This window comes from Dama dama, chromosome 28 (genome assembly GCF_033118175.1).
Source record: "Dama dama isolate Ldn47 chromosome 28, ASM3311817v1, whole genome shotgun sequence".
Classification (NCBI taxonomy): Eukaryota; Metazoa; Chordata; class Mammalia; order Artiodactyla; family Cervidae; genus Dama; species Dama dama.
In genome coordinates, this window is record NC_083708.1 from 48,629,110 (window position 1) to 48,644,294 (window position 15,185).

The following is a 15,185-nucleotide window of genomic DNA, read 5'->3' on the forward strand; positions in this document are numbered from 1 at the left end:
TTATTTGGGGGAGAATCTGGCAACACAGAATTATTCATTTGTGGAATTTTAGAACTGGAGTAAAGGACACATTTAACTTTCTAAAAATTCAGTCATTTTATTTTACAGACTAGGGGACTGAGATCCAGTGTATGTTGCTGTTTGAAAATCCTCTTTTTAAAGTGGATGAAGCTTGAGTCATTTGTCACTGAAACCAGATTCTAGTCACAGGAACACAGAATAATGCTTTGAAAGGATACATTCTAGTATAGATTCTTAAGAAATTCTTATTGCTTTGTTTTATAGCGAATACAAGCTGGCATTCTAAAAGCATTTAACAATCCAACTACTAAAACTGCTGATGATGAAACTAGAAAAAAAGTCAAAGGTATGTTGACAGTTTCACTGTTAAAAGTTTTTCCTAGAAGAAAATATTATAAGTTTCTTTTTAGCGGGGAATTGGGAGAGGAACTGAACATTATGTGAACTAATTCTCCGAAGTATTGTAAGTTTACTTATTCCTGTAGTGGCAAGATAGTCTAATGGGTCATAGAAAGAAAATGTTAGAATCCATGTGAATTTAAAAAAAAGACAACTGATATCAAATATACAGTTTGACTGATGGCACTTAAGGGAAGTATCCTGTGGGAGATTTGAAAGGTTGTTGAAAGTAGCAACGTCACTTGGAAGTTCACTTTTATCATACTGTGTCATTTTTCATTTGAAGTATGCTTATTAGGTAGTGGATTTATGGATATTGTCTAGTCTTAGCTAGACAAAATGCTCAGTGTTCCAGAGATTCCTTCAAGGAAATCATTATTTAAGAGGATACTGTTAAGTCAAGTAGACATGTCTACTCCTAGTGTTGACTCATCAGCCAAAATATGAGACAGAAACAATGATTAACTGATCAAAGCTGATCATTTGTAATGATCAGTATTTAAATGTAGGTTTATATCCCATGTATATCTTATTAACAATTTACTGTGTCCTATAAATATATTCTTCCTTGAGGTAGTAACTCATTTTTAGAAAATGTTTAAAAATATTATTTCTTATTTATTTATTCTCTTTTCTAATTATGTTTTTTATAGCATTATATATAAAGCATGCCTATATAAACAAATATAAATACATTAAGCTTGTATATAACAAAACTTTATGTGCAGTTGAAGGTTCAAGATTTTAAAAAATAATAGGTTCTCAAGTACGCTCTGTTCTTTTGTTTTGAGATAGTGCCATCTAGTGCATGTTTAGAATAACTTCGTTCTTTCTTTCACTCCTTTTCAGTTTTGTAATCTTATTTTCAATCTCTTGTACAGTTTTCCTTAATGAAACATCTTAGTTAAACATAACTTCTAAATAGTTAGCATCATAATTAATTATTTCTTGAATGTCCGGATAAAAATCTGCTCTGTCATTCCGTGCTTCAAGTAATGTTTTAAAATGATTTCAGTTGTTTGCATGAAATTTGAGGATAGAGATCCAAAAAGGATGGAAGAGAAATTTGAAAGAGGAGTGAATAGATCTTTAAAATTTTTTAAAAATATATTTTCCTCCATGGTTTACTGTGAGAAATTTCAAACTTCCATTAGAATAGTGTGAAGCCCATGTGCCTGTGTGCCCATAATCATGCTTAAATTACACTTGATTCATGTTTCATCTGTTCTCCCCCAACTCCATATTATTTTGAATCAAAGCATAGGCATCATTTTCTTTTATTTATTAATATATAATATAAATGGAATAAATTTAACATTTTTATGTAACAGGAGTTAAATATATAAGTTATATATATATATATATAAGCTAAGTTATTAATTTCCATATTAGTTCTTTATTCTTTGCAGTGTTTACTTATCTTTTACTACTCTTGTTGTTTCCATAGTTATGGTCCTGGCATTTGTAGCCCTAAATCATAATCTATTTTTCTCATCCCTCTGTCTACCTCTAGGTTAGGCACAGGGGCTTTTTAAAGGGTTTAGTGGGAGCAGTTGAGTGTGGTATGAATAGTGGTGATTACTCTACTTATTTTACTTCTTAAAGTTTAAGAACAGTCAGTTTGTTATTTATTTGAGACTACAGTAAATTATATTATTAAATATGGTCCCAGGTTATTCAGATTTCTTTTGATTCAACAGAAAAAAAGCCTGTTACATTGTTAGGTTGATGGTTGCTATGTTTTTTGCATTAAAAGTATTATTTTTACAGCATATGGAAGAGAAGGTGTGAAAATGAACTTCATAGATCGTATCTTTATTGGTGAATTAACTAGCACGGTCATGTGTGAAGAATGTGCAAATGTAGGTACTTTGGAATTCACTTCAACACGGACTAGATTATAGTCGCATTGTTTTTATTGTTTTCTTTCACATGTAATCATCAGCAGTCATTTTTATTTGTGACAGATGACTACGTAGTAGTTTTTGAAAGTCTTTTAAAAATATATCCTTCACTGCTAGAAAATAAACATAATGTGTAATTTTTTAAAGTAAATGTTATCTAAATTTTCCTCTTGACACACCTGTGAAGTTCATTTAGCCTATTTTAGTATGATCCTATGTGCTAGCTACTCATTTGGATTGAAAATGAAAGAGAAACTTCTGTGAAGAGAGTAACTACATTAATATCATTATGCGTTGCCCTAAATTGTAATCCCAATGGAAATAATTCAGTGTAGTACCATAATTTAGGCTGATCTTCTTTAAAATTTTACATTTATATGACTTGATGAATTTTTTTTTAAAAAGCAGACCTGACTCATCTTTGAATTTAGTGATAATTTCATTTTGAATGCCGTCTGTACTGTAACAGCTCCTTGAGGACTGTATACGTTTTTACAGGTTTTTCAGTTGCTTGGTAAGGAGTAATTCTGGAACTGTATGGCATATAATAGGTTTAAACTTCTGTCAGATTTTAATCATAAAAGAGAGAGTCTTTATATCTGCCTTCCTATCCCAGATTATAGAGTACATTTCCTCCCTAATCTTATAAAATCAGGATTATGTGTCCTATCTCCTTCAAGCCTGTCATAGTGAAGCACAGAATGTGTCATCATGATATTATGGTTGACCCGTGAACAGCATGGGTTTGAATGGCATGGGTTTGAACTGCAAGGGCTCACTTACACACAAATTTTTTCAATAAATACTGCTTAAGTCCTACACAATCTGCATCTGGTTGAATCTGTGGACGCAGAATCCCAGATACAAAGTGCCAACTGTGAAGTTGTGAAGCTCTAATTTTTGACTGTTCAGTGGGATGGGGGTCAGCATTCTTAACCCCCGCATTGTTCAATAGTCAACTCCACTTAGGTTTCTAATATAGTCAACATAGAAGTTGATTTCTTTTTTCACAAACTATAGAGTGTCTTTTAAAATAGAATTATCCTGAAGAATCTTCAAAACACAGTCAAGTTCTCTGGCTTTTCTCATGGCTTTTTCTTAACATTTCATATTTTATTTATGTTATGGCCCCAATTTCACCAAAAATATGCTTATACCCTCAGTTAATAAGCTTTATTAAACACAGTTTATTTTAAAAGTTACTTTAAATATTCCACATTAGTCATATTAACAGTATTATAAAATTCAACTGTGTTGCATTTACTGAAGCTTTGGAATATCTTATTTTGATTAACCATATATGTGTTGCCATGGGGTCACAAAGAGTTGGATACGACTGAGCGACTGAACAACAAATGTGTTGCTATACCCAGTTAAATTACTGTTTCCTCCAGGAATGCTTTTTAACTTAAGATTTTAAGTTTCCTGGGAAGTTTGATTTCTTTAAGACTTTATAAAACTACATTGTCTACATTAGAATTCTAACTGAAGTTCTCAATGTGTTTTCTTTTTAAGATCTCCACGGTGAAAGATCCTTTTATTGATATTTCACTTCCTATAATAGAAGAAAGGGTAAGGAGAAAAACCTTAAGTCTTTTTGTGAAGGACATTTATAAATTCATAACATAGGCCTTTTTGAATGTATTATCAGGCATCTGAGAGTCATTACTCTAATATACAGTAATTGAGTTTGTGCAGTGTATTTGATATTAGAGTTTGTATATGTAGGGTGATATAGTTCCTAATCTCAAGGAATTTAAACCTTTATGCTTTATATTTTAAGAATTAACATTTAGGAAATTATATTTCAAGTGTTACAAATATTAAAAAGTAGATGATACACAGAATTTATTTCCTAAAGAAATTTTGTATTATGTACATGCTATCTATATAGGTTTCAAAACCTGTACTTTTGGGAAGAATAAGTAAATATGGAAGTTTACAAGAGACAGATAATGGTCAGTACAGTGGCACTGTTCCTGTAGAAAATACTCATCAACCCAGAGCCATCAGGAAGCATTCTTCATCTAAAGATATGGTAAGATTATGTGCATTTGTGCAACATCCTGCTTTTTGAAACACTGTAGTAAGAAAAATTTTTTAAAGTCTACAAAAATAGAGAAAAAGGTATAATAACCCCCAGGTACCCATTTCTCAGTGTCATGGTTGTCATCTCACAGCTGGTCATGTTTTATCTGTCTGTCCCACATTTTCCTCCTCCTCATCCTAGATTATTTTGAAATAAATCCCAACATATATCTAAATGTATTTCTCTAAAAGATGCTTTTTAAAGACATAACCATTGTATCATTATTGTACCTAAAAATATTTAAAACAATAGGACAAACATCTAGTCATAATTTTAATTTCTGTAATTGTCTCATAAAATATTTGTTTTTGCTTTTTCAAGCATATTTGAATTTAGGATCTTAAAAAGATCTATATATTCCCGTGTCTCTTAAATGTCTTTTAATCCACAGATTCCACCTTTTTTTTCTTTGCAATTTATTTGTTGAAGACATGAGATCATTTTTTTTCAGCAGTCTCACCTTCCTACATCAATAGTGATTCATTTTGCATGTTGTGGTAGTTCGTTTTGCATGCAGTAATTCATCTACGTGTTCTTAAGAGATGCTTCTGTTCCCTTTGTTTCCTCTCTGAGGCAGTTAGAACTAAAGGCTTCAACAGGTTCAAGTTTGACTATTTAATTTTTTGCAAGAAAACTTTTTCAAGTGATGGTATGTATTTCCATCAGGAGGTGCATATCATGTTTGATATTTCTTTACCTGTGATGTTATCAGTAATTGATGACCATTATCTGACCCACTGTTCCACCAGGAACATACATGATTGATGAATAAAGCCATATAAATTTAAAGACATCCATTTGAATTTGCACCTTGTTAAAAAAAAAAGCGAAACTTTTTTACATGATATGATTTATACTAACTTGGCAAATTGATGTATTACCAGATTTAACTTAGTCTGTTCAAAAGTCCTTTAAGGGGCAAAACTACAGAGATTGTGTAGAGGTTTACACTTGAGACGTCCCCAGCATAATGCTGTTCCACAAAAGTCCTGTTCCCCCTCCATAAATAGGTAACCATTAAGTTGGTTCCTTGTGTAAAAGTTTATTTTTAAATTAGAGCTTTTTGTTAGCGTACTGTTCATTGTAGTTCGGGTAGATTTAGGAAATGGATTTCAGAGGTACTAGAAATAGTATTTTAATAATTGTGAAATGTTTAAATAAGACTTACTAGCATTTAATTTCAGTAAGGTCACAAGATTCTTTTCTCTGAAAACACTTATCAACTTACAGAATCAACTAATTCATGGCAGAAAATGTACAAGAAAATCATCGTCTGGAGAAGATAAAGCTGCTGTCATATACCAGAGAAGTGAAAGCCTTGAGGTGAATAGAGACTCTTCATTGTTTGCAAGCACCGTGAACACCGAGTCGGCTCTGACTGACGGCCCCACCGATGGCAGTGAGGAAGAAGACAGCCTTTCTGAAAGCAGCGTCGATGCTGACAGCGAGGCTTCGGAGTCTGAGAGTGCTCCGAAACAGACTCTGCCGTTGAGGCCCGGAAGCGGATGCCACACGCACGCAAACGGACCCCCTCCCTGCCCGTCCCAGAGCGAGCCGCTCGCCGGGGAGGGCGGCCGTGCTGCCGGGGGGGTTGCGGAAGCTGTTTCTGAGCTCCACCTGAGCAGCAGGATGGTTCGAGCTAGGGATCTTGACGGAGAGAGTCAGCCACTGAGTGTCTCAGACGATTTGTGTTTTTCAGAGGACAAGCGTGTGGTGTCTCGGGGCCGCCAAAATGCTCTTCAGACCCTGTCTCGGAGCCGTCTAACCGCCTCTGAAGAGTGCTCGCTTCAGGCGTGCCTCTGGCGCTTCACCTCCGCGGAGCTGCTGGTGGGGAGCCACAGGCTGCTGTGTGAGGGCTGCACCGGGGAGACGCGGCGGCGCCGAAAGGAAGCCACTTCTGCGGGTAAGTGTTTAGCTTATTATTATTATTTTAAGTATTCATGGCTTATCTGATAATCAGTGACTAGCAGGCTATAGATCCCACATGGAGGAACCTAAGAACCTATCACCATACATTAGCTGCTTGGAGTCGGGAGTTGTCTTATTCATATTTGTACCTTAGCACTGAAGACAAGGACTGGGCAGGGGAAATTTTCAATAGAATTTTGTCCAAATAAATCGAACAGGACGTATCCATCTCTGCCTTGAAAGTGCAAATCCACATAATCTTATTTCAGGAAACTAGCTCTCTGAAGTCTTTCCAGGAATAATTTCTGTAAAACTTACTTGCAACACCAGGGAGATTAATGTCCTTCGCAAAAGTCATATCATGAGATATAAATTTGAAGATTTTAAGTAATATTATATATTAATATATAATATTAATATATTATATACTATGTGATATATTATATAATATAACTTATATATACTATAATAATATATAATACATATATAAATATATAATAAATATATAAATAAAAATATATAACAAATATAGAAATATATTTATAAATAAATGTATACAATAATATAATATATAATATAATTATGTATAATATATATTATTATATATTATAAAGCTAGCTATATATGAACTATGTTTTGTTGACAAGAGAAAAGTAGAAAGGGTTGATTTGTCAAGTAGGAAATTTTTGGTGTACCTCTAGCCTTGATTAAATGAAGAAAAAATTCTGATTCTTAATGACTGTTTTAAAATGTAGGTTTTATTATTCGGGTATAATAAGCCTAACAGATGAGATGATTGCCACTGAAGAGGAAGTTTATTACTTAAGTATGGTTCCCAGGAGGAGGGGACACACTAAGACCTGCCACCCAGGGCCACAGGGGAAGCGCCAGGGCTGGTCAGGAGACGGAGGGAGCGGGGGGACGTGCAGGCCAGTGCCTTCATGGTAGTTGCCGAGGGGAGGAATGGGTGAAGCAGGGTAGGAGGGTTTAGAAGTGAATGATTTCTGGGCTCTGAGGTATAGGGGCTGTCTCTAGTGGTCTGGTACCTGGCGCTGGTGTGAGTAGGGCAGGTGAATAGTGACCTAGAGTATCAGAGCCCAGTAATGGAGGCGGTTGGGTAAGGGCTTTGGAAATACATATGAAAGGCACACTTAATTTGTTTACTATCCAGGAATTAGCTAGCTCTGGAAAAGGCCCTTTCCAGTGTCAGCAAGACCCCAGATGTGAAAGCATCAGAATGAAAATATGATTAATACATTAAAATTAATGTCTAGATGGGAGAGGAAGAAATGCCAGCTTATACTAATCCAAGTTAAATATGCAATTGGCCATATTCAAATCCTATCACAAGTCTTTTCTAACAACCTCTTGTTTTTTTATTAATTTATTTTTAATTGGAGGATAATTGCTTTATAATGTTCTGTCGGTTTCTGCCATACATCAACATGAATCAGACATAGATATACATATGTCCCTTGGCTCTTAAACCTCACTCCACCTCCCATCTCATCCCACCCCTCTGCATTGTCAGAGCCCCAGGTTGAGTTCCCTGCATCATAGAGCAAATTCCCACTGGCTAGCTGTTTTACATATGTAACAGCCTTTTATGGAAATGTCCCATCGTTCCCATGATACGTGATCTCCTTTCACTGCAGTGAGTAATGACCCAGTTTTTTCAACTACAGGTATGTTTCTGGTGGTGTTTGACTGGAAGACATTGACACGTCTGGTCTATCAGCTTTCCAGCTTCCAGAGTTGTGTTGCAACTGTCACCTCCCCTATTCTTTGTCCTTATAAGTGTGTGCCTTAAAAAAAAAAATTCCTTTCATATTATTGGAGTTTTAGGATTGAGTTGAGGCTCCCAGTAATCAGAAGTCTAATTTCTTTTTTTTTAACATTTTCAAAAATGTGGTTTAATGCTTCTATTTAAATGTTTACTATATGGGCAATAATATATAAGATGTTATTTATAAATAAATTTATTATATTGTATCTTATGCAGAAAAGAAAGCAGAAGGGATTTATACTAATGCCAGGAAGCAATTGCTCATTTCTGCTGTTCCAGCTATCCTGATTCTCCATCTTAAAAGATTTCATCAGGTAAATTCTCTTTAGTAGCCCTATACATGTTTTCATCATATGTTTTGCAGAGCCCTTAGTCTTGTAAGGCTTCCCAGGTGGTACAGTAGTAAGGTATCCACCTCCTAATGCAGGAGATGCAAGAGACACGGATTTGATCCCTGGGTCAAGAAGATCCCCGGAGGAGGAAATGGCAGCCCCCTCCAGTATTCTTGCCTAGAAAATTCCATAGACAGAGGAGCCTGGCAGGCTACAGTTCATGGGTCGCAAAGAGCTGGACACAACTGAGCAACTCAGCATACACACACAAGTCTTGTACTGTCAAGGATTAGACAGTAATTTATTGAATTTAAAAATTTTCTTGTGAGATTTACCTCTTTCAGCTATGATAGCTTATAAGACTTTTCTAAATAAGATTGTCTAATTCACAATATTTGAAGATTTAGCTGGTATGATAGGAACCTCAGTGGTGTGTGTATGTGAGAGAGAGAGAGAGTGTGTGTAGGTTTGTGTCAATGGAAAATAGAATTTTTAAGGAACCCTTAGAAGCAGGGAAAAAACAAGGTACACACAGCTTTCTGAGGTCTTATCCCAATGGAGAAGAGTGCTTGGGCTGAGTGTGTTTGGCTGGGACTAATTGTAAAAAGGGCTACAAGGCAGACCTCATTTTTCTAGGATTCTAGTGGGAGAGAACTTATTTTTAAAAGTTTTTCTCCAGTTGGTTATACTTTAATGTCTTATCTCTCTCTCTCTCTCTCTTTTTTTTTTTTTTTTGCATTTGATAAAATGATTTTAAAGTTTCTCCAGAAGAAACTTTAGTAATTAAATACTGTGGTCAGAATTGTCAGTAAATTTGAGTACAATTTAAAGTCTGTTGTTACGATACAGGATGAATCTCAAATCAGTTGGGAAGGAGGCTAGGTTATTCTCTAAAGGACTTAAGAAAGGTGTTTGAAATAAAAATTTAGAGCTTCCTTCTAGACCATATATGTTGATATCAGTACTATTTTCAGACAGATTTTTTTTAAATTGTATGAAACATTATTGAAAGACTAGAAGAAAACTTCAGGAAAATTACTAACCTGATCCTTGTGTGAACAATTTTCTAAATATAAAACCCTTGAAAGAAATCTCAAGAGATGGAAAGCTTTGATGATATATCTGCAACATTTCAGGTGGGCCACAGATGGACTGGAAGAGATTTTTCTCTGTATCTCCATCCCTACCCACGGAAATTAGATGAAGTTCTTGATTTGCTATAGCCAACGTTACAGAAACTCTGTGGAAATGGCCATGGAAAGCGGAAGCAAATGTGTTGTGTCTCATTACAGTACATCAGAATGCTAAATGGAAGGTGTATATCTGCAGGGACTTGGTGTGAACTTGCTGGGGTCATGCCGGATTTGAGAGTGATATACCACGGTTATTTTATATTTGGTACTTGCATCCCTTTTAGGAACAACCTACAGAAGGAATTCATGCCCTTACAGGGAAATTTTTATAGACGTCTAGGTCCCTTCTTGATCTCAGGCTAGATGTAATGTCTGCAAAGCCACATTCTCATTCCCTGGAACTGTGAAATAGAGGGATCAGAATCTCTAAGCAGTGTCTCTGCTTCTAGCTTTCTTGTGTCCCTGAAAACCTATTTCCCCATACTAATTTTAGAGTTTTATATTAGAAACATCCGCAGTACCTGAGAGATCTCAACAAGATAGAGCTCTTTGTCATAAATGTAGCAAGTGATTAATATTGAAAATAAATAAAGAGCTCTTAAAGATCAGTAAGAAAAAGATCAAGACTCTAATAGTTAAATGGTAAAGAACATGAATTGACAGTTCACAGAAGTAAAAAATTCCAAGAAAATGTGAAAGGAAGTTCCATTCTTTCTAGCAAAACAAATGCAAAATACAGTGATAGTGAGATTCCCCTTTTAGCCTGTCCAAAATGGCAAAGATTATAACAGTGTTGATAGAAGTCTTTTCTCTTAAGGTTTAATTTTTCAACAGCAAAGTACTGTTTGGGGAGGACACTTAAGCCTGAGATGATCTCAGACATTGCTGGTATCAGCCGCTTTATAGATGTCACCTGATAAGAAAAAAAGGAAGCAAACAAATTGAATACAGATTAATTTTTCCTGACATATGACTTCATAATTTCATATCTGATATCAGGTTAAGACTCCTAAAGATGACTTGAAAATACAAATCACTGGCAATATTTTGGTCAAAAAATAAGTTGGTTTTTTTTTTCTTTAAAGAAAGATAAGAAATAGGCAATGATCTGTAGCAAGTGTTATGTAATTAGTGTGCAAATAAAAAGACTAGTCATTGAAGTATAAGTCATGAAAGCTTTTCATGAAAGGTTGCATATGTATTAATTTTGTCTACCCAAACATCTCAGATTCAAGTATCTTGTTATTCTAAAAAGAGTCCATTTTTATTTTTGAGTTTCCTATCCAATATATTTGATGGGCTGTCAGGAAATTTTTATTATTACTTAGTGCAAATATACATTTTTCAAGGCCTACCTTTGGATACTAAAAATAGAGAAAGAAGTAGAGTTTCTTAATCAACATGAGGATCATTTGATTTGTATAATATATGTTTACTTTTATTGATAAAATTATTTGAGTGTTCTGGCTTTTTTCTTTTTAATGAATGAGTATCACTGAATTTTAGAACTGAAAATGACCTAATCTCACCCATTTATACCCATTTGCTGCCTTGCTCTAGATAAGGTTGTCTAGAGTTGAGTTAACTGTTAACCAGTCATTCAGTCAGGCCTGTAACAGCAGACTCCTGACTCTTCAGTTGAGTACATTTTTAGGTAGCATATGTGTCAATAGCTTGGCTTTAATCACATTGAGTTTATTTTTCAGTGTTGAAATGCACAGTGAAAGTAATTATTTTCATATTGTCTGTGGTAAAAATACCCATGTAAATGAGTGATCTTTGCAATAAGTCTATGAAACCTGATTGAGAACTTGGTCACCTATCAGTTTTGGATTGTTGATGTTTTAATAGCTATGAAGAGATGAACTTTTTGGATTTCTCTTTTGGTTTTAATTAAAATTAACAAACCCAATGCTCTATAAATTAAGTTGGTGACAATGTTTTTTTTTAGGCTGGTTTGGGTCTTCGCAAAGTAAACAGACATGTAGATTTTCCACTTATGCTTGACTTAGCGCCGTTCTGTTCCGCTACTTGTAAGGTATAGTATATTATTAAGATATTTAATTGTCTTGCAAATAATATGCTTTAGAATATCCTATGTGTTGTTTATTAGACCATTTCTTTCTCCCTTCCTCCTACCCTCTGTCTCTCTTGTCCCCTTCCTGCCTTTCTTCTTCCATCCAACATTTAGCACACTGAATATGACATTTGTCCTTTGGGAGACAGAATAAGTTGAAAAGATGCATAAAGCATGAGTGAGGCATGTTGTTCATGATCAAAGCTGCTTGTAAATGCTGCTAGAGTCGGATAGTTGCTGAGAGAAATAAGCATATTTTGTGCCCTCTCCTGTTCCTTGTGAATGACATGCTTAACTGGCAGTAGTTTTAGCCTTTGAAGAGTTTTCTTCTCTTTTGGAAACCAGTGTACTAGTGCATTGTCTTTCATGCCATTTCATGTACGTAACTGAGACTAGTGTACTTGCCAACTGAGTACAAATTTAAAATTACTAATACTTTAATAATCAGACATAGAAAGCAAGCTGCTTTATAATTGCTTGTGCTTGTATGTGAGAACTAACTGTAGGTGAAATTGATGACTTTGCTTTCCATGTGGAACCACACAGATCTGGGGTAACTCACATATTGTCCTGCTTGCCATTTCTGGTTAGCAGTCTAGGTTTTGTGGTACGTAAACTTATTGAACTTAATATTTTCAATACATTGATCAATCAAGACAAAAATATCTTAAATGCAGTTTTTCAGTGAATCCAGTTCATCTACTCTGGAATACCAGCACTTTCTGCCAGTTGTTTACATTCAGTATTCATAGAATTTGATACATTCATAGAATTTGATAATGTGGCAAACAAAATGTCTAGCAGGCTGTGTGTTAAACTTACAAAAACATATTTTTTAAAAGTACCTATTATGGAGAATTTCCAACACCAAAGAGAACAGTACAAATGAACCTCTCACCCCCAGACCCTACATATATGGCCAGTCCCGCCCCATCCACATATTCATCCACGTCTTCCTTTTATATTAATTTTTCTTCTTACATTATTTGAAGCAAGTATCAGGTATCCTTTCATTCATAAATCTTTTCCTCTCTGTGTCTCTAAAAGATAAGAATTACCACCCCGCCTTTTAAACATAACCACAATACCACTTTCACGCTAAAAGAATAGCAGTACTTTTTATATCTTCTGGGATTCCCTAGTGGCTCAGACGGTAAAGAGTCTGCGTGCAGTGCGAGAGACCCAGGTTCAATCCCTGGGTCGGGAAGATCCCCTAGAGAACGAATGGCAATCCACTCCAGTATCCTTGCCTGGAAAATCCCATGGACAGAGGAACCTGGCAGGCTACAGTCCATGGGGTCGCAAAGAGTCGGACATGACTGAGGGACTTCACTTCCACTTTCTATCTTCTAGCATACATATTTCCAATTGTCTAATAAATTCTTGAAATGAATTAATATCCAAGTAAGCACTACATGTCATGATTGAAAAATACCTCTCTTAACATATAGTTTCCCTCTCCCATCTCTGCTCCTTGCAATTTATTTGTTGAAGAAACTGGGTCATCTTTCTGGTAGTTTCCTAGACTTTAGATTTTGGTGATTATTCCTTTATCCTCTTGATTTCCTACAAATAGGTAGTTGGATCAAGAGAAGCTTGAATAGATCCTCACCCCACCCCGCCACTCCCACCCCAACCCCTGATAAGGCTGTTTCATAGGGAGTGTTCTCTTCTTTCATCAGGTGGCACATAATGCCACTTACTTTTCTGTGATGTTAGCAACCAGTGTTGCTCATTGGGTTCATTAACAATTACAGAATGGTGGTATCCTGTTACTCTTTCTTCATTTATTTACTGGAATACTTCTATATAAAGAGAAATTCCTTTCATCTCTTTAGTTATTTTACATTATAGTTCTTTTAGAAAAGGCAGGATAAATGCTCAATTCTTTCCCTGTCCCCCTTTTAAGCCAGTTTTCAGAATAATGAATTTACTGTCATTCTCAAACTGTGATCAGTAAATTTATCATTATGAATTCATGGATTTTAACACACTAGTTATGTTTCCATTTACTGCACTCTTCTTCTAATTCATAGTCTAATACATCTGGTGGGCCCATTGTTGGCCACTGAGAGCCTCTTCAGGTTGGCTCCTGGGTTCTTTTGACGTGATCCCTATGGTTGCTCACAGAGTGATTATACCACCAACTGGATGTTCATTTGCTTTATTTTTAAAATTTCATTTTTAGGGATTGTTACTTAAATTTGTTGTTTAATAATTACATAAGTATTTATGTAGTTCTAAAGTCAAGTGAGTAAATCAAGGTAAATTCAAACAACTGTAGGTTTTCTCCACGTCTGTTCTACCTGTTTCTTTCTTTCCTTTAGAGATAATCATTTCTTCAAATTATTATTTATCCATCTATAATTTTTTAAAATATAAACAAATAAATGCATATCTATTATATATATATATATATAATATCTCACCTCTTTAATAATTATAGCTTACAAGATGTATCCTTTTTTTCTACCGTATTAACATTGTATCCTGGAGAGTATTTCGTAGCAGTGTTTAGAGATAATCTGCACTCTGTTTTTCAAACAGCATAATACTCTATTCTGTGGATGCATTATAGTTTATTCAAGCCGTCCCCAATTTATGCACTTTTGAGTCTATAGTCTTTTGGCTTCACAAATAATCCTGCAATCACTTGTCTGGTGCATGTGTTTTTACATATTGCTCATGGTACCTACGAGATAAAGTCCTAGAAAAGGGATTGATAAATCCAAGAGTAATGCACATGTAGCTTAGCTAAATAACATGAAATTTTTCTGAATAGAGCGACCCTTTTGCATTCCCGTATGTGAGCACTCTTTTTCCCTGACAGCCCAGGCAACAGAAAAAAGGTCAAGTTTTTGCATTTCACTTTCCCTTTTCACTTTCATGCACTGAAGAAGGCAATGGCAACCCACTCCAGTGTCCTTGCCTGGAGAATCCCAGGGTCGGGGGAGCCTGGTGGGCTGCCGTCTGTGGGGTCGCACAGAGTCGGACACGACTGAAGCGACTTAGCAGCAGCAGCAGCAGCCTATGGGCAAGTACCCCAGTGTAGTGTTAATTGCTCTTATTTTAAGTGGGATGTGCATTTGATTTAATTTTCCTTATAATAAGATTTCACTAAATATTACTAATTGAGTTTTTTTTCTTTTCTTTGTCTAAAAGAATGTCAGTGTGGGAGGTAAAGTTCTCTATGGTCTCTATGGCATAGTGGAACATAGTGGCTCAATGAGAGGAGGTCACTACACCGCTTACGTGAAAGTGAGAACACCCTCCAGGAAATTACTGGAACACATCACTGGAAAGAAAAATGTACCTGGTATGCCACCCTGAGTTTATTTTATTCTTAAAAACAAATTAATTTATTCTTTTTCTGGAAGAAGTAAGTTTTTCCATGGATACTTCATGTGGATTCATTTTGTTAAGTGAGAAATACCTTAAAGAGTACCTAGATAATCTTAAATATCATAAAACTACCCTTCACATCATGTGAAATGGCAGCCAGTTTTTCAAGGTGTTAAGTCATCGTGCATTGCAGT

The 15,185-nt window shown here is 35.4% G+C and overlaps 1 protein-coding gene across 5 annotated transcripts in view; it reads left to right on the forward strand.

Annotated features, from left to right (window-relative positions):
• Window positions 1-15,185, forward strand: part of USP45 (ubiquitin specific peptidase 45) — a 53,238-nt gene that overhangs the window by 35,980 nt on the left and 2,073 nt on the right. For 4 of the 5 annotated variants that reach the window (XM_061131558.1, XM_061131561.1, XM_061131559.1 and 1 more), the window contains 8 exons: window positions 286-367; window positions 2,191-2,282; window positions 3,840-3,896; window positions 4,219-4,362; window positions 5,644-6,316; window positions 8,324-8,421; window positions 11,524-11,610; window positions 14,812-14,965. In XM_061131558.1, the coding sequence (XP_060987541.1) occupies window positions 286-367; window positions 2,191-2,282; window positions 3,840-3,896; window positions 4,219-4,362; window positions 5,644-6,316; window positions 8,324-8,421; window positions 11,524-11,610; window positions 14,812-14,965 (1,387 nt within the window). Of the gene's footprint in view, window positions 1-285; window positions 368-2,190; window positions 2,283-3,839; window positions 3,897-4,218; window positions 4,363-5,643; window positions 6,317-8,323; window positions 8,422-11,523; window positions 11,617-14,811; window positions 14,966-15,185 lie in introns of those variants that run through there. The other variant, XM_061131562.1, reaches the window with a different exon arrangement.